The sequence below is a fragment of the Camelus ferus genome, chromosome 2 (genome assembly GCF_009834535.1).
Source record: "Camelus ferus isolate YT-003-E chromosome 2, BCGSAC_Cfer_1.0, whole genome shotgun sequence".
NCBI classification, from domain to species: domain Eukaryota; kingdom Metazoa; phylum Chordata; class Mammalia; order Artiodactyla; family Camelidae; genus Camelus; species Camelus ferus.
In genome coordinates this window covers 10,576,524-10,601,482 of record NC_045697.1, presented here as the reverse complement: position 1 = coordinate 10,601,482, position 24,959 = coordinate 10,576,524, and the positions used below count along the sequence as shown (strand labels likewise).

Sequence of the window (24,959 nt, the reverse complement as noted above, 5' to 3'; positions counted from 1 at the left end):
TAATAATCCCGGCACTTGGCTATTTTGTCAGTGTTTTGATGGCAAATTTATTTATTACAACTTTTTAATTGTTTGAAGGGAGGGAGTAAATACTCCATCTTTTTCAAGGGATAAAACCAAAAGATGTGATATTTAGCTTCGAAGAATAAAGAAACAGGAGAGTCACGAGCGGATTGATGGCGGCTGAGAGCAGCGGCAGTTTGGACGTGATGCTCATTTGTGCAGGTTAAGGACTCTCTGAAGGGCTAAAGTCACGTGGACCCCTATGACTTCGGGGCCACAGGATTTAGCTCAGCAGTAAGAAAAAGGCTGGTGACTATAAGTTGCCATCAGATGCGTTCCAGGTGGTCTGCAGATCCGGAGGGTGGCCGTGGTCTCTGGCCTGTAAAGCTCACTACTCCGCATGGCGTGCTCTGCTGTCCTTGGCAAAACTCTCCACCCCTTGCCACATCTGGCAAACAACTGGATGGACTCATCAGACTAACCAGAAGAATGCAGTTCCTTCTTTATAATGCTCTACTTGCTTGTAGACACAAGAAAGCGTATATTTAGTTCAGCTTCAACCAAAACACCACCGGCTCTTTAAAAATAGGGACACTGTTCAATCAAGAGCGTGGACTTCATAAAAATCCTTGCCTCCCGAGAGGACGCTAGTGAAAGACCTGGAAGGAGGGCAGGCAGAGAGTCCTGGCTCTGTCTGCCCCTCCATCTCCTGAGGGCCCAGGGAGCATTTTAGGGGCTGAATGGATGATGGGGTGAACGTACATCTGCAGGAGATATGGACAGTTTCCCCAGAGATAAGGAGACCCAATTAAGGCAGCCAGAAAACAAATCTCTTGTACTGAAGCCCACTGTAAAACTTCCAGTTGTAGCTTGAAAACAATGCCTGGATTACCCAGACCTTTGAAGAAAAACTAATACCAGATGTTGCCATGGGCGTTTTACATACAGTGGAACTACAGGTGGCAGTTTCAACTGTTCTGTTAGAGCAGGCAGATGGATAGATGTGAGCAGAGAAAGGGAGACACAGGCCAAATGGCAGGAAACCATACATCTTGTGAGCAACCAGGGTCCTTGGGCAGACAGAGGAAAACAGGAACCTCTGGACTGGTAAGAAATCACACATTTTGGGGTGACGAGTGTTCTGGAGGCAGACAAAAGTGGGGAAAAGCAAGAATCTCTGGTGTCCCAATGTAACCTTTTGCTCACTATGCCCTCATTATAATAAGATTAGCCTTGCAGGTTAAAAGTACCCATCACGCACTGACGCCATGACACACTTCCGAGCCAGACTAAACAAGGACAAAAACCTCTCCTCCCCTTGGGAAAGTGGAGCTGGGATGGAGATCAGGGAATACAACTCCAAACCCTTCCCTCCCCAGTGATATTCTGCCCATTCATTTTTATACCCCGTGTAACCAGCTTGACAAAGAAACTCAGCACAGCTACTCACCTGAGTCTGCCCACTCTCCCCTTGAGAATGTGCTGTGTAGCCCTTAATAAATCCTCACTTTACTTTCTTGACCTCCGTGTCTCATCTCTGAATTCTTTCTGCAAGGAGACAAGAACTTAATCGCCGGCAACAGTTATAGATACTTGGAAAGCAATTTGTTAGGTTCTAGCAAGGGCCATAAAGAGACCATAATCCTCTTGGTCAAGCCCTTCCCATTCAGAGAATTTATTTTGAGGAAGTAGACCGAACTGTGGGAAGAGCATCCTGCACAGCTGAGTGTTTTTGCCTTGTTAGTTATAACAGCTAATTCCAGGTGACTGTCAGCTCCCAAGGAATGGGAAATCACGTAGCCACGGAAAGGATAAGTAGGTTAGCTCTCCTGGATGGCTGACGAAAGTGTCTTAAGATGTGCCACAAGGACCCACAAAATCATGCACGTGTCATTAGAACCGTGTGATCGGGAGTGGGCAAACTTTTTCTATCAAGGTCCCAATAATCAGTATTTTAGGTTCTGCCGGCCACATACAGTCTTTGCTGCATATTATCATTCTTGTTCTTATTTTTTCTTCTCCTTCTTGTTCTCCACCTCCTCCTCCTTTACGACACTTTAAACACACACCCACCATTCTTACCTCACCAACCTCACAAAGACAGGCCCTGGGCAGTTGCATGCATGTTCCTGACCTGGATGCATGCATGTTCCTGACCTGTATACATGCATGTTTAGAAAACAAAAACTGGAAATGTCAGCAGCATACTCTTTAGAGTAGTGGTGTTGCTTTGGAGTGTTCTATAGTAGGTTATTGATTATTTGTATAATTCTAACACACACACACACAACACTGATGTGCTCAATTAGAACCTGGGGGTCTGTTACCGCCCTCTGTCGACTGAAAAAGAATGTACAACCTTAAAGTTGAGAATTATGTTTTATTCAACGGACTTGAGGATTAAGCCCAGAAGACAGCCTCTCAGGTCGCTCTGAGGAGCTTCTCTGAAGAGGAAAGGGAGGAGCCCAGATAAATAGGAGTTTTTGCAACAAAAGCTAGGTAGTCGGAACATCAAAATATTACTGTTAATTAAAGAAAACCAGACAACTCAAGTTAATGAATTTCGCTCCTTTCCATGTATGGGAAAATGCAAGAATCTGGGCTTACTGAAATCATTCCTTTGACGAACACCTTAATTAACTCTCTAGGGCCAGTGTCCTGCTGCTCTCCATCCTGAGTCCCCCAGGGCGCACAGACAGGCAGCAGCGGCTGATGGCTTGATGGCCCTGACACCCTTTGTTTACTGATATGGCAGGTGGTGTTTTTCATCCACATCTCACCTGAGGTCCCCTCCTTTACCTTCCCCCTAACTCAATAGTCCTGTCCGTCAGAGAAGGTCCAGACTGACCGAGGGCCCCTCCAGCAAACAGACATTGCTGTTTATTTCAGACCAGCCACTTACATGTAATTCTGCTGTAAGTGTTTGCTCTGCGAAGAGTTGTGGTGAGAAAAACACTGTATTATTAAAAACATCGGCCCTCACCCTCCTGAGGGTCCTTCTGATGTGCGCCAGTGATGGTACAGGATTGGCTACTTTGCCTAGACTAATTTAAGGGTTTGCTCTGTCTGTGTTTCCGTCTGGGCACCTGAGCATGGCTAGAGAAAAGTCACACAACAGGGCACATTAGGATCCCTACGAAATTATGATACCCCACCTCAAAGGGACCCTCCATAGCCCTGGAAATTCCTTCTTTCCTCCCTCTCTCCCTCCCTTCCTTTATTTCTTTCTTCTGGTCTTCCCACTCTGGTACATCCATCCTTCTTATTTCCTCTCTCTCAGCAGACAGCTTTACCATTTTCTTCACAGAGAAAATAGAAGCCATCACAAGCTTTCCACCACCACCCCTCCGAACGTGACTGCGCTCACAGACACGCGAAGCCAGAGGCAGAGGGGTCTCTCTGCCCGGCCCCTCCTCCTGCCCTGGCCCGCTGTGTTCTCTGTCCTTCCCTGCTCACCGTCCGAGGATGGGTCACAGCCTCCCTTCTCTCTCCTGCATCCTCATTATCTTCTCTCCTGGGTTTTCTTCTCAACACTTAAACATGTTCTGTTCTCTGCCTTTGAAAAGGAAAACAGAAAACCCCTACCAACACTGCTCCTTCCCTCCCGCTCCCCTCTCTGCACAGACGTCGGGAAGTGAAGGTCGAGTCTGCTGCCTGTTTCTGCATCTCCTTCTTCCTCCCCAGCCAGCTCCCCTGTGACTGCCCCGCCTGTCACTTGCAGGGCAGCCGTGATCTCTCCGTCTCCAGTACAGTGGGCTGCTTTTGGTTCTTCTGGAGCGCGTCCTCAGAGCAGTGATTGGAATAACTAGCTGCTGCTTCTGCAAACACTCCTCAGTCTCCCTGTCAGTGACTTCACACCCTAATGCTTTCCTTCCTACCTCTCTGACCCTCCACCTTGGTCTTGTTTCAGACTACCCCTGTTCTTCAAATGGTGAGGCTCCCCCGGTGCAGCCCTAGGCTGCTTCTCCCTCCAACCCCAGCCCCAGGGGTCAGTGATCGTGTCTAAACTGCTGATGCCCTAAAGGAGGCCTGTAACCCAGGCATCTGCTCCAGACACCTGGCGGCCGCCTCCATGGCATCTCCACTGAGGTGTCTCCCGGGCAACGTGACCAAAAGGCCACCCTCTCTCCCCTCCCTGTCCCTGCCGCTGACAAGCCCTGGTGCCCCCCTTGGCCCCTTCCCTTCCTTCACCCCCAGTGCACACGTCTTCACCACATCCCGCTGCGCCGGCCTCCCGTGGCACACTGCTTTCACTGCCAACTTCTCTCCACCACCAGCACCCGGGTCCGACCACCACCTGCGGCCAGAAACAGCCCCCTCGGTGGCACCTTGGTCCACGTGGGCACCTGTCCATCTATCCTTCATGCTCTGCCAAGAGAGAAATGTGGGGGAGGGGTGTTCTTCTTGAGCGTTCCCTCCCTGGACCCTTTACAGACTCCGAGGAGTACGTTTCCCACATCACAGCCTCCTCACTCACCAGGAAGCCACAGTTCTCTCATGTGACCCCAGAGCCCGTGCCTGACACCACGGTGCTGGGCTGCAAGCAGGCCAGGGGCTAAGTCATCAGGGGCCCCTAAACACGTGCTTAGGACTGACGGGGACAGTGCTTACCCCTTCCTGTCGGCGCTCGTGGGGAGGCTGACCCGCCTAACCCGCAGGAGGCTGAAGCATACAGTGACTGGGTAGAGTTAGTAAGGACTGGTAGGAAATGTTGAGTAATTCCTGGTAAAATTATTAACTTTATTTCTATTTTTTTTTCCCCAGCGGGGTTGGATTCAGTTTCTTATTCTGTTGGCTACTGATGACCATTGTGGTTCTTACTTTTGTGATTGGTGGAAATGTGGAAAAACTCGTCTGTGAATCTTACCAAAACAAAAAGTTATTCCAGGTACATATGGTTTGGGGACCCCTTATGGAAGGGGCTTGGGTCAAAACTTTTATTTCCCCATATCTTGTGAGTTTCTTCAAGAGCAAAACGATGAGCAGTTGGTTTGTATTCAATACAGTGAGATTCCTTCTGTTTGTCAGAGCAGAAAAATACAGCAATGCGGCCGACCGTAGAACAACAGGCAGTTGAGGGGGTGGGGGGCTGACCCTCCACGTATGCAAAATCTGCGTACAGTTTATGCTGGTTTGAGGACCCTTAATTTTAAGTAGAAAGAGACTGATAAATGACACACCTTGTGGCTGAGGGCTGTCCCTGGTGGAAATCTGATGAGGTAGTTAGGAATTGAATTTGAACTTCACTTTCTCCCTCTGAAACCAGCTGCTTCAGACTCAGTGGCACCAGGTCCAAGTTTAGCTTCGTTAACTAATGATGTTTTGATCTACATGTCTGTCTTCTAACTTTGGCTTTCCAAGGTTTTTCTCCAGATTCAGGTTTTTAAAAAATCTGTTTTCTTGTTTTATTGGCTATATTGTGTTGACCTCGAATCTGTTACTAGAATCAGGTGAATGGCTACTAAAATAAACCAGCTGTTGGGGTGGTAGTTTAACTGCTCAGCCGGCTGAGGAAAATTAAATCAGGAACATGAGTTTGTCAAGTCGTCTCCATTTGGCCTCTTGATTGAAAAATAATACATCAAACCAGACTTCACCATCTTTTGTGCTACGTTAAATCGTTGAAAAGGAATTCTCTAAAAGTAGGGGATATTTGGGAACCATTTACAGTCCTCAAGCATATGTACAGTCATGTACTAACTACCCCGTCTTACATGTGCATCCTGTGAGGTCAGAGAATGTGCCAATTTCATTCATTTTTGTCTACAGGGAAGTAGTGAAGAGCTGGGTCAGCTGCTTCATGGATTCTATTAGCTGTTCTCAGTCGAACAGTCTGTTTTGCTCCCATTTCTAATATGTTCATTTTACCAAAATAGAGGTCCCCCCCCCAAGGGTACTGTTTTTTTTGTTTTTTGGGTTTTTTTGAGGGGAGGTGGTAGCTAGGTTCATTTATTTATTATTTCTTTTTTAATGGGGGCTACTGGGGATTGAGCCCAGGACATCATGCGTGCCAAGCACGTGCTCTACTGCTGGGGCTCTACCCTCTCCCCAAAAGTAATCTCAGTGATTCCTACTGATGCCACCCAGAAGTCAACCCATTTATTCCAATTACACTCCTGTTTTTTAGTTGTAAGTTGAAAATCAATGAGGAAAATCATGATACGAACATCCCCCCAACACTGTCTCTATCACAGAATATTCATTTTATTATCTGTATGTATGTGAGTAGAAAACTGTCTTTCCAAAAAAAGCTTTAAAATTTGTTCTAGGTTTTGGACACACCGTATTTGCTGAATGAGAATTGGAAATACTACCTCTCTGGCATGATGTTTGACAAACCAGACGTTAATCTCACTTTTGAACAAGTTTACAGGTACAAATAATTGCATGATGCATTTGTGTGTTGTTGTTGTTATGGAGAATGTTGTTTTTCTACAATGAGAATTTTGCTTTCAAAGTGTCTTTAATTTTAATGATCAGACTTTGCAGTTCCAGAATTAAGCTGCTCTCTAGTCTTGGCTGTATGACCAAAAAGATAACCCTCCCCCTGAACGCCTTCTAGGCCTTAGGACGGTGATGCCCCGAGTCGCTTTGTCTTGATCCCTGGGGAAGGTGACCCCAAAATGCATTCATGGGACACTGTGAAAACTCTTATTTAAGAATCACCCTGCCCCACGTAAATGCCATATAACAAGAATTCATCGAATGGGTCTGTTGACGGAAGTAATCAATAAACAATCTCTAGCAGGAATAGAAAAGAATTTTATCTGAGCCAAACGAAGAACAATAGCCTGGGAGGCAGCCTCTCAGGTTACTCTGAGGAACTGCTCTGGAGAAGCATGGTTTTCAACACAGTTTTGTATTTTGTCAGAACAAACATCAAACAAGTCAAGGATACACTCATTAAATGTTTCCAAACAAGCATCAATTAAACCATCCCTAGGCAGAGAGGATGAGGCCAGGCTGGGCCTGGCCTGCCAGCTCTTTGTGATTCTGGCCCTTGTGGAACTTTCTGGTCTCACCTCCGATGGTTAGTATGTCAAACGCTCTGTTCCAACACCAACCCACGTGGGGCTCCCTGGAGAGGAGTGTCGTTCCTCCCAGGGGTGGGGGAGGGTTGCCTCTCCCAGGCACCCCTTGGGGCTAGAGGGCTTTGGCTGCTGGACAAGGAGGAGGTGCCCCAGGAAGTGGCCGTCCTGGTGGCAAGGTTGCACATCAGATGAGGCCACCCTGCTTAGCTCAGTCGAGGAGGCACTTGTCACATTATGAAGCACAGAGAGGTGAGGCCAAGTTAGGTTTGTGGCCAAAGTGGACTGACCCTTTGGAAGTTTATCACCCCGTCAAACTGGGTCTCCTTCCTGCCTTTAATCCAACCTTATGTTTGGTGAGTGAAGCCCACCCTAGAAATATGCAGGGGCTTGATAGGATCTTTTCATAAATCTTTTAATAAAGATAGTTTATTTTTATTTATTTATTTTTTAATTTTTGTGGGGGAGGTTTATTTATTTATTTATTTTGAAGGAGGTACTGGGGATTGAACCCAGGACCTTGGGCATGCTAGGCATGTGCTCAACCACTGAGCTGTACCCCCCTCCCCCCTTAATAAAGGTAGTTTATTTGTAACACACCTTTGTAACATGCTTCTTTCTGGCCTATGCTTTTTTTTCTTTTAATTAGAGTTTATTTCTTCCCAAATTTGTAAACTCCATTATCACTCACAGCACTGGAAGAGCTCAAAGGAGACAGACAGAAGGATGCAGTGTTTACCAGTCCTGTTGTATCTGTCCCCAACATGGGGCATTTAGTAAAATGGGGAGCGAAGGCAGGAATGGTGGGCGCCATGGGGGTTCGTGCGGCCACTGGTGATGGCCCACTGCGTCCATCCCCAGACGTCACGCCTGTGTACACAGGTTAAACAAGGATGAACAGTTAGCCTTTCTCTCCATCCTGAGCAGTGGACCGAGGTGGCCACAACTGCCTTTCTGGATCTTGATTTCTCTGTTTATTCCTTCAGTGATTGCACGGAAAACAAAGGCATTTATGCCACACTTAGGCTGGAGAACATCTACAATATCAGTAAACATCTCAATTTCCAAGAGGTGAGTAACCAGGGCTGATCAGGATGCTGACCTATTTCTCTGCTACATTCAGTTGTCTTTTGTTTAAATTGGGGTGAAGTTCACGTAGGATAAAATTAATTATTTTAAAGTGACATTTAGTACATTTGCAAGGTTGTGCAACCTTCACGACTGTCTTAATTCCAAAACAATTTCATCACCCGCCCCCAACCAGTTGACTTTCTTTAGCATGCGTTTCTCTAGTAGATCATATGAGCTCCTCCCTGCGCACGCCTCATGGGGAAAGATTTTTGTCTTGCTGAGCGTTGATGTTCCTCGAGGAATAAACCCCGCTTGCTTCCCAGGGATGTTGACTCTCCAAGACCAGCCACCCTTTTCGGTCATGTCCCTGAAGAGAGAACGAGGCACCAAGAACTGTGGCCCACACAGTCACCACTGCTGGCTGTGGCCCCAGGATGCCAGCGTGGGCGCTGGTGAGCTCTGCTGGCCTTTGCCAAGAGACACCGTGAGGACAGAATGGAGCGACCTCTCCTCCTCCTTTGCCCAAGCTCACACCCAAGGCTTGAGTCCTAAGACTCCAAGGAGAGGCCAGTCTAGAGCACACTGGCTGGGAAAAGGGGCAAAGGGGTTTCAGCTGCCCAGGCCTAAGGCACTATTAGCCTAGGCTGTCCCTACTCCCCCATGCCTGCGGGCCTTCTGGGAAAGAATCTAAGGAACCTTCTTTCTTCTGGGCTTCCACATGGAAGCAGATACCAAGGGAAATCAAGGGAAGAGGTTGCTCCCCAAATCTCACGGCTTACCCACTGAGGCATCACAGAAGGCTTCCAAGAGGTACCGTGAGGCCATGACGGCCTGACAGTTTTCAGATGTGAAGAGGCTTATTTGAAAGCTGCGTACAGATTTTGTACTGATTATCTTCCTTAAACATCCCTTGCACGTCTACATAAATAAAATATAATTTTGCAACCAAGCCCTCAATCGATGCCCTCTACTCATTGGCTCATCATGCTATGTGCCATTTTCTTGGTGCACCATGACGATGTGTGACACCTCCCTGCTGCCCCATCTACCCGCAGGCCCAAGTCATCAACCACGGTCCTGCGATCCCGAGTCTCCCTACCACGCAAGTCCAGTGCATGCTGCCTCTTTCCGCCCCTTTCAGCATCTCTATTTGTCAAGACTCACTCAGAAGCCACCCCCTCTGTTGGCCTCCCTAGCCCCCTGCCTTGAAAGGCTCTGTCTCTGGTGTCCCCATGTGGTTCATGTGCCTCTATTACAACACTGCCTCTTCCCTTCGAGGTCTTTGAGGGTGGAGGTGCAATATTACTCTGTTCTGCAGCCCACCTCCTGGCCTCGCACAGTGCTTGGCCTGGGTATAAGGAAGAAGGCAGGGAGGTGGGGGAGGAGTCGGGGGAGGGGCGGTACCAGGAAGAAATGCCGGTCAAGTGTGCGTGTGTTTGTTTTTGGCCTGTGTGGATTTTATTGCTCTTTTAAAGCATTGGGTATGTGACGTTCTTGGAGAAGAGCGGACTGATTCCTAACTTTTCTTTTTATTCTGCAGCGTATGGGAAGCATAAACAGTAGTTTTGAAAATACAGTCATCAGAATTGAGAACGTAGTTCTGCTGGATGAGGCGGGAAGAAAAAACCTTATGGATTTCAGCTCTTCGGGAGTAGACAGAATAGACTACAACACCTTCATGAATGCGGTATGACCCATGAGTTCATGCTTGATTTTGGGGGGATAAGTAGGGCATCGCATATATATGGTTTTCGCTTGTTTGTTCTTAGTTTTTCTTTTTTAATTGAGATGAGATTCACATAACAAAATTAACTCTTTGACCAAGTGAGCAATTCACTAGCATTTAGTATAATCACAGTGTTGCAAAACTAACCGCCTTATCTGGTTCCAGAGTGCCTTCATCACGCCAAGAGAAAGCCCCAATCTCATTCAGTAGTTGCTCCCATCCCCCACTCCCAGCCCCTGGCAACCATCGCTCTGTCTTCTGTTTCTGTGAATTTACCTATTCTAGATATTTCATATGAATGGAATCATACAGTATGTGACCTTTTGTATCTGATGATCTTCACTGGTCCCTTCTGTGTAAGTTTTTTGAGATACATGTCCATCATACCGTGCATCATCACTTTATTCCTCTTTGTGGTTGAGTAACAATAATATCAGTTTTATGTGTATAAATTAGAATGCAGATGTTGCCCATGTGAGAGTGTCTAGCCTTACTTTACGGTTATGGACCTGTGTTCTCTGTTGCTTCTGACACGTTATGGTTTAAAAATCCCACATCCATAACATCGCTTTTCGCACCTCTTTTGCAGACCAGTAAACATCCCACAAAAGTGAATCTTTTATCCTTTGCTGCTGATCTAGATATAAAAGCCAATCATTTGGTGAGTTCAAACAGTCTGGTTAAATGCTGTAATTGTTGTAGATGTCAAATGTCTGTACCATTCTTAGAGAAGCTGCGGAAGGGGTTCCTTAGACCACAAGTAACTCCTCTCCGTGCATGGTAAAATCTCCCACCAGCAGCCACTGCCGCCTGGCCCGAAGTCTGCGAGCGCGTGAATGTTTCCTGGGCGGCTTCAGGATGCATGCAGCTGTTCACAGCCTCTGCTCCTGGTGCTGCTGCCCTCGCTGCTTTAGCCTCGAGTCTGCTTTCACCCCTGTCAACCCCTCATTGCCTGTGCACACATGTTTGTTGCAGTACAGGGGGTAACTGAGGACATGGGAGGGAGATCCCATTTGGTGCCATGCGTCGCCAGTAATGAGTGGCCAAGGGAGGGCAAAGGCACCATCCAAGCCCCGTAAGCCTCCCGGTCACCACCTCCTCTGCTGGTAGGTGACTAATGGCTGTAACTGGTCCCTCTGAAGAAGCAGCCGAGCACGATGATGTGGAATTTGGGCTCTGGAGGAAGACTAGTATTTAAATCCTGACTCAGCCACTTCCTCACTTTGGGCAAGATAGTGCACCCCTGTGCCTTAGCTTCTTCATCTGTAAAATGGGGGCAATAGTAACGCTTATTATACATTGTTATACCAGAAACTATGTAAGTGTGGGTTAAATAAAAGTTTTTAGTTGAACCTTGGTTTTCTTATCCTGTGAAGTGGCTCTCCAGCGGCCGTATTAGGGTGAGGTGAGAGAGGAAACACAGCCTCTGGCGCTCAGGGAGAGCTGAGTGTGGGCTGTCACTGAGAGTGTGTGGTTCCCCGATTTGAGGTAGGGAGTCCTGGTGCTGCCCCTCCTCGTGAGCCCCGCACCCACATCGGCATCCCATTAGAAGGCGGCATCCTCGTGTCCTGTGATTAGAGACCTGTGCTCCAGAGTCTGGAAAGATGGTGCTAATATTTATTTACTTTGTTTTCTTTGTAGCCCCAAGGAGATTTGAAACAGTCCCTGAAAAGAAATGCACAAACCTTGAGAACGATTCACCGCATCAGAATCATTCCTTTGGAAAAATCAATGGTAATAACCAACAAGCTCTGGCACCTCACCAAGACCCGGGCAAGCCCCCTTTCACCTAGGATAAGTGATATATTTGCATCTAACGCGTAGGTCAACGTTGATTAACCTCAGGCTAAGAAATTGAGCTCTTTTTGGGAAAAAAATGGTAGTAACTGGGCTTTGAAGAAGACGCACTTTCAATTTTCACTACTCCTTTTCTGCCTTTTCCTTGCCTTTTTCCATTTGAGTGTGAGGTTAGCTTCAATCTGTGGCCACCTCGCATGTTCTGCTGTAGTTTCCATGGCTTTAACAGCCCCCACCCCGCCCCCCGCCCCAAGCCTTGCAGCAACTGAAGTGCTGCTATTTTGGTCTGGACTCACTCTTACTTGGTTTCTTGTTCTTAAACTCTTTTCCTCCTGACCCTGCTGGGAACTATGGGAAGGCAAGGCTGTGTCCTCTCTTTCTACCTCCACTGAGTGCTGCTCCCCGTACCGATGTTCTTTTCTCCTCTCTTCCATCCAACTTCCACTTTCCCCTCTTTTTCTTCTCACTGCCTTCTGGCTTCTTTCCTTAAATGCCTGAAAGGCAGTTTGTAGCAGAGAAAAATCACGGACCCTGGAGTCAAGTGGCCCTGATCTCACGTTCCGCTTCTGCATCTCCAAAGGCTTGTCGCTTTCAGTTTCCTCGTGTGGAAGCAGTGGGGACGGTCCTCGCCTCGCTGTTCCCTGGAAATGAAGGACCTGATGTCCCCGAGGCACTCAGTCAGTGGGAGCTGTGACTCTTTTTTTTTTTTTAATTGAAGTACTGTCAGTTACAATGTGTTAATCTCTGGTGTACAGCGCAATGTCCCTGTCATGCATATGCATACATATATTGATTTTCATATTCTTTTCCCTTAAAGGTTATTACAAGATATTAAATATAGTTTCCTGTGCTCTACAGAAGAAATTTGTTTTTTTTATATATTTTTATATATAGTGGCTAGCATTTGCAAATCTCAAACTTCCAAATTTATTCCTTCCCACTGCCTTTCCCTTGGTAACCATAAGATTGTTTACTATGTCTAGGAGTCTGTTTCTGTTTTGTAGATGAGTTCATTAGTGTCCTCTTTTTTTCTTTTTTTAGATTCCACATATGACTGATATCATATGGTATTTTTCTTTCTGGCTTACTTAGAATGACAAATGGCATTGTTGCTGCAAATGGCATTATTTTATTTTTTCATGGCTGAGTAGTATTCCATTGTATAAATATATCACAGCTTCTTTATCCAGTCATCTGTCGATGGACATTTAGGTTGCTATGCTTGTGTGGAGGTTGTGTTGGCAGTCGTGGAGGGGAGGCTGCATGGGCACTAGGTTACAGGGTCAGCTTGCTCAGGCATGAGGAAGCTGATCAGTCCACTCGACTCCAGCTTCAGAACCTTCTAGAACTAGTTCTTTCTGTCTCTCTTTTCATTTTCCTTCTTACTTTCTTGTTCAGTCAAGTTTTCACCAAGCCCTCCCAACAACTTTCCTGATTCATGTGCCGTGCCCCCTCGGTTCTCTCTCTGATGTCTTGTTTATCTGAGCACAACTTTGTTAACATTGTAAGCTGGTTTTTACACATTCCTTAAATCCTGTCCTTTACTTCACTTCCTTGGACTTTTCAGAGATGGGCAACCTACAAATGGGCAGGTTGTTCTGTAGTTGTGACCCACAATTTAAACTGGGGGTTAGCAAACCAGGGCCTCAAAAACTGCAGCCTATGGGCTCCATCTGGCCTGCTGTCTGTTTTGATAAATAAAGTTTTACTGGAACACAGCCACATCGACTTCGTTTCAGAGGATCTGTGGCTGCCTTTGGCTAAAAGGGCAAAGTTGAGTAGTTGGGACAGGGTATAGCCCACAAAGCCTAAAATATTTACTTATCGGGACCTTAACTGATAAAGTTGGCCAGTTTCTCCTCTAAACCATGCAAATTAAGCCACTCTTGTCAAGGAGGTTTTACTTTAAGCATTGCCTGCTGCTTTGCACAAACCCGATTCCAGACAGTTTCCTGGACACCTTACCTGTGGTGTGCTGCCCTTCAAAGCCCTAGAATATCGATCCCAATTTTCTCCGTCATGTTTTCTTATACCAGCAGTATGCGGGATGCATATTGCTACCTGTGTCTGCTGGGTTTTTTTCTAGAATGAAACTTACAGATTAAAGCCAGATTTGATGGCTGACTTGGAGTTGGGGCCGGGAGAATACAAAGCACATGATCCTGCAGCTTCGTGTAATAAGTTGAAAAATATTATCTGTGTTTGTTCATCAGAGCACTGTGTACCAAACCATGAGGGGACTTCAGTACAAAAACAGTGGACTGGGGGTAAGGATTTGTTTTCTTTTTCTGGCATGGAGCCCTGTTATAAAAGCACCCACAGACTTTCAGAGATGTTGGTTTTTGCAGATACTTTAAGTAAAATGAAGTCTCAGTTACCCACCCATTCTAAACACCAAACTGGGTTCTGCCACCAATCTCCTTTCTACAAAGACTTCTGTAAACACAGGCAGCATCCTGGCATGTTGTTAGTTACAGGAGAAAGTGGTATTTGGATGTGTAGGATGCAAGTGTAGAAGACACACCGGTCACTTTTATGGTCGTTTTTACAGCCTCCAAATCTCCGTGCCTTCTGACCACAAACCTTCATTCTCATGGGAGGACTGGCACAGTGCCACCTCGTCTGCCTTCCAGGGGCCAAAGCAAGTCACACAGCCAAGCCCACCCTCGTGGGGAGGGGACGTACACTGGTGTCCTGGGAAACCATGCCTGGGAAGCTAGCAATAACCACGAACAGCTAGTACAGCCTTCTTAATAGCAGGCTGTGGTGGCGTGGAGCGGAATTAACAGACTCTGCCAACTGTGCAATGAAACCTTTTATCACTTGATACCACTGCTGTGTTTTCCAGGTAAAAGTGGCCAATGTCATTTTCTTTTTGAATACTGCTCAGGACTTCCTCAAAAACCACATCTCCATGATCACTGCCGAAGTAAGTTTTGTTGTTTAAGTAAGTATGCCAGTAAGTGGACGTGACTGCCTGCGTAAGGAGAGGACGATGTTGGCATTTTAATGGGCTTAATTCTCTTTGCTGTCTTTTTTTCCAGGAAAGTAAGAAGTTTGCGGCTATGATACTGGGATACTTTGAGCACTATCTGCAGTGGGTCAGGATCGCCGTAAGTGGTTTGACCTTTAAGAACTTCAGGGGGCCCTGTCTTGAGATAGTTATTTTCCAGGATAAAATCAGGAGGAACTCAAATTAAATTCCCAGTAATTAGAGAGGAGGGAGGTAAAAGGCCCTTGATCGTGGGGCTCACGAGTGGAGGCGCCGTAAACTCAGTACAAGTGGCGTCCACGCCAGGTGGCTTCCCCGGCCTGCCCACGTGGGGTCGTGCCCACTGCTCCAGGGGCTCTGGCCCCCTCCCCTGCGTCTCCCCTGGCAAACCACAAGCTCCTGATGATAGAGTCCCTTTGACGCTGGGGTTTGTACCTGCCCCGGGCAGCGCTGCGTCTGCTGTGTTGCTGGTGTACTTGGGGACTAGGGTTCTTAAACAGCAGAAGTTTATTTTCTCACCATCCTGGAGGCTGCAAGTCCAAGATCAAAATGGCAGCAGGGTGGTTCCTTCTGAGGCCTCTCTCCCTGGCTTGTTGGTGGACGTCTTCTCTTGTGTCTTCACGTTGTCTTCCCTCTGTCCGTGTCCATGTTTCCTCTTCTTTTATTAAAGACACCAGTCCTGTTGGATTAGAGCCCATCGTAGTGACCTCATTTTAACTGAGTTGCCTCTTCAAAGACCCTATCTCCAAATATGGTCCCATTCTGAGACACTGGGAGTTAGGACTTTGACATAGAAACTTGCGGTGGGGGGTGGCCAATTCAGTCCATAAAGTTGGGTCTCTATGGACGTATGAGAAGTTGAGGGGAAGGGTGAAGTTCCCAGGGGTGCACGTTGCTCCCAGCATGTGACTTACGGAGAATTACAGCGTTTTGGAAAATGCCTTTTGTCATCTTGGGCCCTGGGCCAGGTCCCCACTGAGGATCATTCCTCTGGGGCGGTGTGCTTGCAGGAGAGTGACTCAGGGAGGTGCACACGCACAGGTGAGTAGTGGCAGAGGAAACACACAGTCTTATCGCCACCATTGCCAACCTGCATCTCCTCTGCTTGACCAGAGGACCCCATCCAGTCACTCTGGAAGTAAAGCGAATCGGGACAGGAATGCTTAAGTCATGCAAGAGCCACAGCATGGGAATATTAAGTGGCCGTGGGTACAAAATGGATCAGAGCTACCCCACAGGACTTGGAGAGATTTTTATGGAGTACATGTGAGAGAGAAAAGCCAGATGCAGGAAAACATGCAAGACGTGACCCCTACCCCACTTTTTGTAAAACTAACGGTGAAAAAGCCTGATAGGGTTGTTTGAGCTCAGAAGCATAAGGTTATGAACGTGGGTTGCCCTGTAAGGTGCAGGTGGAAGAAAGGGGGAGGTGAGCCAACCAACAAAGGAAAAGAACTAAGACACACCCCTGCCCCAAAGGGCCAGCACCTGGCTTACTGTACTTACTGTACTTACTACGAAGCTTCTGGAATCAGTGAATAGAGCTTTCTGAAGTCAACGGGATTGGAGCATCTGTTTGTGTTTATTCTCACCTTGTTAATGAGAACTTCGTTTTCTGTCTTCTAAGACGGGGTGCACAGGTACTGCCAGTGTTGTAAATAATGTTTTATTGGCACACAGCCACGCCCATTTGTTCGTGGATCGTCCGTGGTTGCTTGCACCCTACCACGGCAGAGCGGAGCAGTAGCGACAGATGTGTCTCAGCCCAGCCTGCAAAGTCTGAAATATTTATTCTTTGGCCCTTTAGAGAGAAACTTTGCCAACCTCTGTTCTGAAATGTCCCCTGTTTTGAAATGTCCCCTGTTCTAAAATTATCCACCTTTCTATTTAGATCATCCCGTCAGATTACAAAGGGGTCAGGTAAGAAATTCAGACTGAGGTGCAATGCTGGCCGCCTGGACTCTCTGATGCTCTCGGGAGTCCTGCAGGTTGGGACTTACTGTTCCAATAACAAACGAGGAAACCAAGAGAATCGAGGTCTTGCTTTCTAGTACGTACTTTGATGTGTCGTGGAACTCATGCATAGAAATCAGCTGTCAGCTCCATATCCCAAAGGGCACAGAGATCCCTTCTGTGAAAACGGGCCAGAAGTGACTGGCATGTCTCACTCTTGTGGAATTGTGTGGGTGTGGCTCAGAGTTTGCCTGTGTTTCTTACCCACTACAGATCACCGAGCAGGTTGCAGCCTGCAAACCAGTGGCCACTGCTTTAGATTCTGCCATTGACATCTTTCTGTGCGGCTACGTTGTTGACCCCATGGTAAGAATTTCGTCTTTCAAAATAAGAAGACACGATAAACTCACTATCTTTGATTTTTTTTTTCTTCCAGATTGTGGTACATGCTATTATGTGAAATAGATTTCTGCTCGGGTCTGTTACAGTTGTAGAGTCCAAGACCTAAAATCTAAAATCTAGCAGAATGTGTTGATACCAAATAGACTAGAAAAGTCCAAGTCCCAGCTGCACCTCTTCATTCCTTACTGGGATTTTAGTTACGGAAGTCAGGAGACCTTCATGAAGAAGACTCCTCTTTGCCCAGAATAATCAGAAAGGAGCAGTCACTGGTGTGCAGATTGCCACCGTTCCATGGGACTCTTAGTGCAGCTGTAAATGGAAGCCTAAAGATACAGCAAACTTAATTTAATTTTTGAGTTAAAAGCCCTTTAAGATGCTTGTTACCTTTGGGCTGGTAAGTTCCGGTTAATCAAGTTCATTCCCCAGCTCTATTCACTCCTTGGTCCACACTGACTGTCTCCATGAGTCAGTCCTCTCACAGCCTTCCCTTAAAGCACCTCAGTGACTTACCATTCACACCACAATAAAGATCAGCCTCCTTAATGTTCTACACTAGACCCTGCATGATTGGCTGCCTGCTCCTTTGGCCACATTTTGTACTATTTGATCACTTTTCCTACTGTGCTCCAGACACACTTTCTTTCATTTCTTCAAAAAAATTTTCGATCTTCCCACCCCAGGGCCTTTGCACATGCCAGTCCTCTGCCTGGAAATGGGAAATTCTTTCTCTCTCATTCCTCTCCTCCACACCCATCCCTCACCTAGCTGACTCCTCTAGGTTTTACAATATAACGATTGAGAACAGGTTCTGAATTCAAATTCCATTTCTACATTTCTTGAACTCTGTGACTTGGGAAAAATATTGAACTTCATCACCTTAATGGGGTGGTTTTGATGGTCCAAAGAGAGATTGCATAGGAAGCCCTTAGCACCATTCTTGGCACATGAACACACTCCATGAATGTTTGCTGTCATTCAGTTTGTGTGTCTTGCCCAAACGTATCTTTTTTTGTCCAGGAAGGCTCTTCTGATCTTCTCAACTAGATCTGGCTCCCTTTCCTACACTCCCATGGAACTTCCTGCTTTTCCTTTAGAGATGTTATTAAGCTGTTTGAATCATGCATTTGCGTGGCTTTTTGATGAAGATCTGTCCCCCACAACGTACACTAGACTCTAGATGCCTTAGCAAGGGGTACATGTTCACTGCTGTGTCCCTGTCATCTGGAGTATCTCCAGCACAGGCCATTGAATGAAGGATGATCAGATAGCCGTCTGTCACAGTGCATTCGGATTGCTCTATCCATCCATCGCCCTGTCCCATGTCCACATGCCCTACCTTCTGTGGGATGGACTTTTGTACCTGAATGGAAACAATCCTGCCTCTCTCTCCACCATGTAGGCCCCACACCTTGGCTTTCCAGGCTGCTTCTCTCTTGTTCCAACTTCTTATCCTTTTTGTCCTGCTGCTTGGAGCCCCTGCTGATGGCTCTGGTTGAAGCCCTCATTAGGGGAGCCCTCAGTTAGCCTAGTTAATTATGAGTTCATCTCCTTGTGTCCAGTCTCTACCACCCGCCCGCAGCCAGGCATATTACCCACTGACCAGAGGCCTCTCTGAAACAATGGGAGACACTGGAGGGGAGGCCTGGAGGGGGCTCAGGGAGATTGTAGGCTGGAGCTTTGTCAGAGGTGGTTTAAAGAGTCAGGGAGAGTTCTGGCCAGGAAAATAGACTCCAGGCTGTCTGATGTGTTTCTTTTATATCTTGATTATACCCCGAAGGATTGAGGCAGCTTCCGGTAAAAGGTATGGTTGTCATAAAGCTCTAAGGCCTCCACAAACAAGGTTGAGAGCGTAGAAATCTACCAATAGAGAACATGTGGAAAAATAGAACAAGCTTACTGGAAATTCTGGGCCACAAGGTGCCACTCCAGTCGACACTAAACCCAGCCAGGAACAAAGCAGCAATGCAGGGGCCGAGGCCTGAGGGTCTGGGCGGTGGTTGTTGCCTCCCTGCGGGCTAGGAGGGCTGCTGTAGTGTTGCTGCCGTGTCCTTGGGAGGGGCTGCAGACTGGAGCCTCTGCAGGGATCTGGCGGGTGGTAGATTTGCAAAGCAGGCCGAGGTCAGACACCGGCTGGCGTACAGGGTGGATGGTACCCACGGGGCCGTGCTGGTCGTGCACGGCTGTGTCTGTGCTAATTGGTGGTCAGGTTAAATGACGTCGGGTAGCACCCCTGCGAGAGCTCGTGGTGTGGCCTGCGGCAGGCTGAGGACAGATGCCCCTCTTGAAGGAAGAACCATCACTTGGCTCCAGCTGACATCACCTTGTGGGCTCGAGAGTCCAGCTGTTGCAAGATCTAACTTGAGACTTTCTGAGAAAAGATGCGTAAACCCAAGTTTCGAGGTGAAATCTGACTTAGGAATATTGGCAACTGTCTTCAAAAAAATAACTTTAACATTGTTTTTTGGACAAAAACAGGATTGAATTCAGCCTCCAATTGACCCTAAAGTTGGTCTAATGAGTCATGAGGTGTTTGTTGGGGGCCTCAGCTGCACCGACCATTGCTTCTGCTTTCTTCACCCAGTAATGTTATGGGGTGAGGATGCTGCCGTCCCACTGTTCTGATGCAGAACAAAGCCAGGGAGTTTCATGAGCCACCCTAACATCAGAGCAACTCATGGAAAGATTTGCCCATGCTCCTGCCACTGGCCACAAAGGGAAGCCGTCTAGTGGGGTGGTGAGCAGTGGTTTCTGGGGATCCTGGATGCTAATCCTGGCTTCACTACTTGCTGCCTCTGTTCCTTGTTTGTAAAATAAATAAATACAACAATAGGATCTAGTCAAGGTTTTCAGAAAGATTGAATGAATTATAATAAGACGCAGCACTTCACACAGTGGCCAGTGCATCTTAAATTCACAACCGGCTTCGATGAGCAAAGTTAGAATCCGTTTAAAAAAAAAAAAAAAAACCCAAGCAAGTGTTGTTTTCCATTTCTCATCTCCAAGCGTCTAATCCTCCTGATTTTCCTTTTTCCCTTCTCCAGAATTTGTTTTGGTTTGGCCTAGGAAAAGCTACCGTATTTTTACTTCCAGCTATAATTTTTGCTGTGAAGCTGGCCAAGTATTACCGTCGGATGGATTCTGAAGATGTGTATGATGATGAGTAAGTGTGCACGTGAGGGGCGCGGGGTCACTTTCTAAGCGGTGCTACCTTCCAAGAGCTTTCTGGGGAAGAGCTCTGATGAGATTTTACTTGATCGTTTTTTTAAGCGGCAGGTCAGCCCTATTCAGATGTTTTCTTTGTACTGATTTTCTATGCGTGACCTATTTGTCCCCTTGCCTGATCTCAGCTTCTTTAACCAGCCTTCTTATTTCTTGTTTGCAGTTCCTCTGTCCCGGGGACTTGGCACTTTACTTTGTAACTGTTTCACTAGTTTTCGTTTTGACTCTTTTGACTCTGTAGTCCGCGCTCCACTCTTCCCGGTGAACTTGTATTCAAACTGTGTTCATTTTTCCTTTAGTCACCTCCTCCGCAATATGTGTTTCTTCTGAATTTGCTTCGTCAGCGTCTGTATTAGAGTGAAAATGTGGAGGATGCAGCTCCTGGGCTGTAACTGTAATTAAAAAATAATTTTATCTTTTTTTTTTTGTATTTTTATAGTCTTGAAACTATTCCCATGGAAAAGTAAGCCTTTTCTTTATTAAGCTGTATTTATAAGGTGGGACTGGGGAGGGCTTTGTTATTAGATGATGGACTTTTAAAACTCAATTAACAACATTATAGTTATGTCACAACCACAGATATGCCCAGATAAAAATAAACACTGATGCCTCTTAAAATGAGAGCAGGCACGTGGAGAGGACTAAAGAAATACTTGTTGAATTAAGGAAAACTTTATATGTTATAAAACTTATTAATATATAAAATGTCGGTTTTTTGGTTTTTAAAGGAAACAAAATGTAAATATACCTTTTTACTCTCTTTGTAGATGTAACACATTGTTATAGACATTGTACAGCCATTATATTGTCTTTGTAACCCATGAGGTAAATGCTTTATCTTAGAGATAACATGGTTTTTTTTGGTGTATTTATTCTTGTTACAGTATGAAAAACGGTAATATTGGTTTTCGTAGACATCGAACCTCTCAGACACATTGAACAAAGTTTTTAAACAGAGCCAACTGCACAAGTTCTTGAACTGCAGCGCCTGCAAATATTGGAAAAGAAACCTTCCCTTCAGGAGTTCACAGAGTTCAGTGGGATCATATGGAATGTATACTGATGGGAAAGCACGCATGCTTATGTTTTATTTTTAGTAGTTTTGTTTTAATCATTTGAGCCTCCTTTGAACATTTAAATATGCAACACATTCGTTAATTACCCGTTTAGCCTTGGAAACTAGATGTGAATTTTGGCCCATTTCACTGCATGGGAACTTAGACTCCTAGTTAGAGAAAGTCCAGCAGACCACAGATACGTGTGTGCACAATAAAAGAATGATTTCAGAACTATGACTCTAATCTTTTTATTGCAAAATGGGCCTAAACTACAGGTGTCAATTAAGTCTCTGTATTATTTCCTTAGGGTGGCTGTAACACATCACACAAACTGGGTGGCTTAAAGCAGCAGAAATGTGTCCTCGCGGTTCCGGAGACCGGAAGTCTGAAATGAACGCGGCAGCAGAAATCAGCCTCCTCCCTGCGGGTCTGCGGGAGAGTCTGTCTGTTCCATGCCTCTCTCCCAGATTCTGATGATTGCTGGCAATCCTTGATGTTCCTCGGCTTGTAGACATATCACTGCAGTCTGTCTCTGTCTTCACATGGAGTTTTCCTTTGTGTATCTGCGTCCAAATTTCCCTCATCTCCCAGGGACACCAGTCTTTGGATCAGGGCCCATCCTAATCAAGAATGACCTCATCTTAATTTCATCACATCTGCAAACAACCTGTTTCCGAACATTCACAGGTTCTAGGTGGACATAATTTGGGGCAGGGGTGGATATTCAGCCCAGCACAGTCACACAACAATAGCAAATAGCCAAAGAGATAGAGACGTGGACACGAAAGAGCAACACTGTACACACAGAAATAAAGTAAGTTACCAGAATCAGAAATGACAGGAAATAAAAAATTTTGATAGACATACACAAAATAGTGACTCGTTCCCCTCTTAATTTTGTTTGTCTTTGTCTAAGAGCATGTTAATACTCCACTGCTTGTGCACATAAATTGTTTTCCATCTAACCCAGTGATGCCCCGCCCCTGCTAGACAGTGGATTTACCCAAGGGGGGAACTTTTAAAAAGTACTGATACTGGCTCCTACCCTAGGAGGTTCCCATGTCGTTGGTTACTGATGTGGCTTGAATATGTGGATTTAAACATTTTCCTGGGTTAGGGGGAGGGTATAGCTCAGTGGCAGAGTGTGTGCTTAGCCTGCACAAGGTCCGAGGTTCAATCCGCAGTACCTCCACTAAAAGAAAAATTAGTTAAAAAATACATAAGTAAACCTAATTACTACCCCTCCGCCCCTCCTAAAAAAAAAGATTTTCCCTGGTGATTCTGATGTACAGCCAAGGTTGAGAAACACTATGTCTGATTCATTAAGTCAGAATTTCTGAGCTGTATCCCAGGTAATCCTCATATGTAACCTGGATTGAGAAGTACTCATTCAGCTTCTACAGGCATTGCATCCCATTAATATATTTTCATTTATTGTCTGCTATGTCCCAAGCCCTGTGCAAGACCCTGGGTGGAGGAGGGGGTGAGCTAACAGATTAGGTCCAGCCTCGTAGGAATTCACCGTCAGCAGCGGAGACCGAGAAGATACACTTGATGAGAGTATGAGAGACAGAAGGCTGTGGGGTGGTGGGAGTCAGGGAGGTTTTTGCTGCAGTTGAATTTCTGAAAAATAAATACATTAAAAACCTATGACACAGTTAACACATCTGTTTCTTGGGAAAGCTCTGCGTCTTTTACTGTCCCCTCCTGTAGTCCTCACCGCATCCCTGTGGGGTCAGCAGTTTTAGTTAATAACTATAAACTAAGTGGCCTGAAGCTTACAGAATCGAGTTGTCCGGTACCACCCAGCTCATAAGTGTTGGGGCCAGAAGAGGCCTCCGGTCCCCCAGATTCTGTAGCTTCTGACTCCCCAGCACATGCACGGCTGGGCTGGGCTGGGTTTTGGCTCAGACATGTACTGACAACATTTCAAAGGAAAACCGCCCGTTAGCTGCCTGGTGTTCTGTAGGGATGAAATGGAATGAGCATCAGTGCTACTCAGAGCGTGGGCTGAGGACCAGAGCATCACCAGGGGAACCGAGAAAGGCTAATTCTGACCCCACCCTGGACACACTGAATCAGAGTCGCTGAGGGCAAGGCCCAGGAATGTGGATTTTAACAAGCTATCAGGATGAGTCCAAAGTAACCTAAAGTTGGCCAGTATTTCAATATTTCAAATCACCCTGAAGGAAAAGATCCTGATTCATTTACAAAATTGCTTTTGCCCAAGAAATGCGGCTAAGCCCCACTGCAAACTAGAGACTGTTGGCAGAGCAACCTGTGCCTCTGTAAGGGCTGCAGAAGGCAAGGGAGCGCGGTCATGGTGCTTTACACGGCTGAGCGCCAGGCGCAGACCCACCTCCACCCGGCTGAAACGCCCGTCTCCTCGCCCGTCGTCCCCTGCGGGCCTTCATGCCTTTTCTGAACGGCAGCTGCCATCAGGTCAGATCAGTGACGGCCACCACTTCTCCGTCCTCTTCTAAATAAGCATTTATTTTATTGCTCCAACCAGGTCTCAGACCCTCGTACACAAAGCCCATGTCTCAAGTTCCTCAGATTCCCCCTGGCCCATTAGAGTGTTAACCACAGTTTCAGAACCAGAGACCTAACTAAAATAAAGAGAGATTTATTTAGGATTTATTAGGAGCGCAGTCCAGGAGACACAGATTCAAGATGTCCCTACAGCGCCTTCCTGGGACAGACCACCCCAGCCCCCCTGTATCCTCCACCTGCCTCTTGTTGGTAGAAGACTTTAGCCTCCTAGACTTTCCCCAAGTTCCACAGAATACATTTAATCAGACAAGTGAGAAAATGCAGAAACAAAGGAAAACAGTCAAATAAGACAAAATAATAATAGTTTAGCCATTAAACAAAGTCAAGGACCTATAGGCCGTCCTCCGGGGCTGTGGGAGCTTTGAGCTGTTCTACAGGTACATAAACCCCCACCAGGTGGAAGAAGTTAGCTGTCTGCTGCCCACAGCACGTAGACCCTAGACTGGTCGGCTCCCGATTACCTCACCACCAGCCAATCAAAACAAGGTCCACAAAGCTGATCTCGAACCCCGAAACCCTCTCCCTCACCCTGTCTTTAAAAAACCTTTCCCTGAAAGCCACTAGGGGAGCGTTCAGGTCTTTTAAGCACCAGCTTTCTGGACTCCTTGCTTGGTGTCCTGCCGTAAACACTGCACTTTCCTTCACCACAACCTGGTGTCGGTGGATTGGCTTTACAGCCCGAGGCTGAGCAGACACAAGTTTGGTTTGGTAACAAAGAAGCACTTGAATTGTGCCCCCCCAGGCTAGAAAATGCGAGAAACTTATAAAGGCAAAAACTCACAGGATTACAGAAGTTGTTTGCCAAGAATTAGAATTGGAGCCGGCAAGAAGTAAAGGTGCTTGTTAAGCAAGGATTGGTTGGGGTTTGAAATGATTAGCAGTGTAAGGGGTGGGGTACTTTGAAATGACATGGTTACAGCTAGCAGCTGCTAGCAGGTAATGTTTTGCAAACTTAATGCTGGTAGTGTCCTTGAGTTTGATACCGTTCAAGAAAGTTCAAGTTCTCAAGGATGCAGGAACGTGTCTGAAACCACAACCACAGTGGCCACCCAGCTCCATCTGAGAACCATAGTTACTCCATTTTGAATTTTAAATGATTTTAAATATGTCATCAAGAGACAGTCTGGACTGACGTCAGACTCTGAGACCTCAGTTCA

At 46.4% G+C, this 24,959-nt stretch overlaps 1 protein-coding gene across 9 annotated transcripts in view; it reads left to right on the top strand.

Moving 5' to 3' along the window:
- The window catches only part of PROM1 (prominin 1), a 113,758-nt gene extending 90,859 nt beyond the window's left edge, over positions 1–22,899 (top strand). For 5 of the 9 annotated variants that reach the window (XM_032494396.1, XM_032494405.1, XM_032494414.1 and 2 more), the window contains exons 13-25: positions 4,768–4,891; positions 6,273–6,376; positions 8,018–8,102; positions 9,643–9,789; positions 10,418–10,489; positions 11,470–11,562; positions 13,839–13,892; positions 14,474–14,554; positions 14,670–14,738; positions 16,844–16,936; positions 20,014–20,132; positions 20,631–20,654; positions 21,076–22,899. In XM_032494396.1, the coding sequence (XP_032350287.1) occupies positions 4,768–4,891; positions 6,273–6,376; positions 8,018–8,102; positions 9,643–9,789; positions 10,418–10,489; positions 11,470–11,562; positions 13,839–13,892; positions 14,474–14,554; positions 14,670–14,738; positions 16,844–16,936; positions 20,014–20,132; positions 20,631–20,654; positions 21,076–21,130 (1,120 nt within the window). In that variant the 3' untranslated portion in view covers positions 21,131–22,899. The remainder of the gene's footprint in view (positions 1–4,767; positions 4,892–6,272; positions 6,377–8,017; positions 8,103–9,642; positions 9,790–10,417; positions 10,490–11,469; positions 11,563–13,838; positions 13,893–14,473; positions 14,555–14,669; positions 14,739–16,843; positions 16,937–20,013; positions 20,133–20,630; positions 20,655–21,075) is intronic. The other 4 variants (XM_032494418.1, XM_032494421.1, XM_032494420.1 and 1 more) reach the window with 4 other exon arrangements.
- The last annotated feature ends 2,060 nt before the right edge of the window (positions 22,900–24,959 follow it).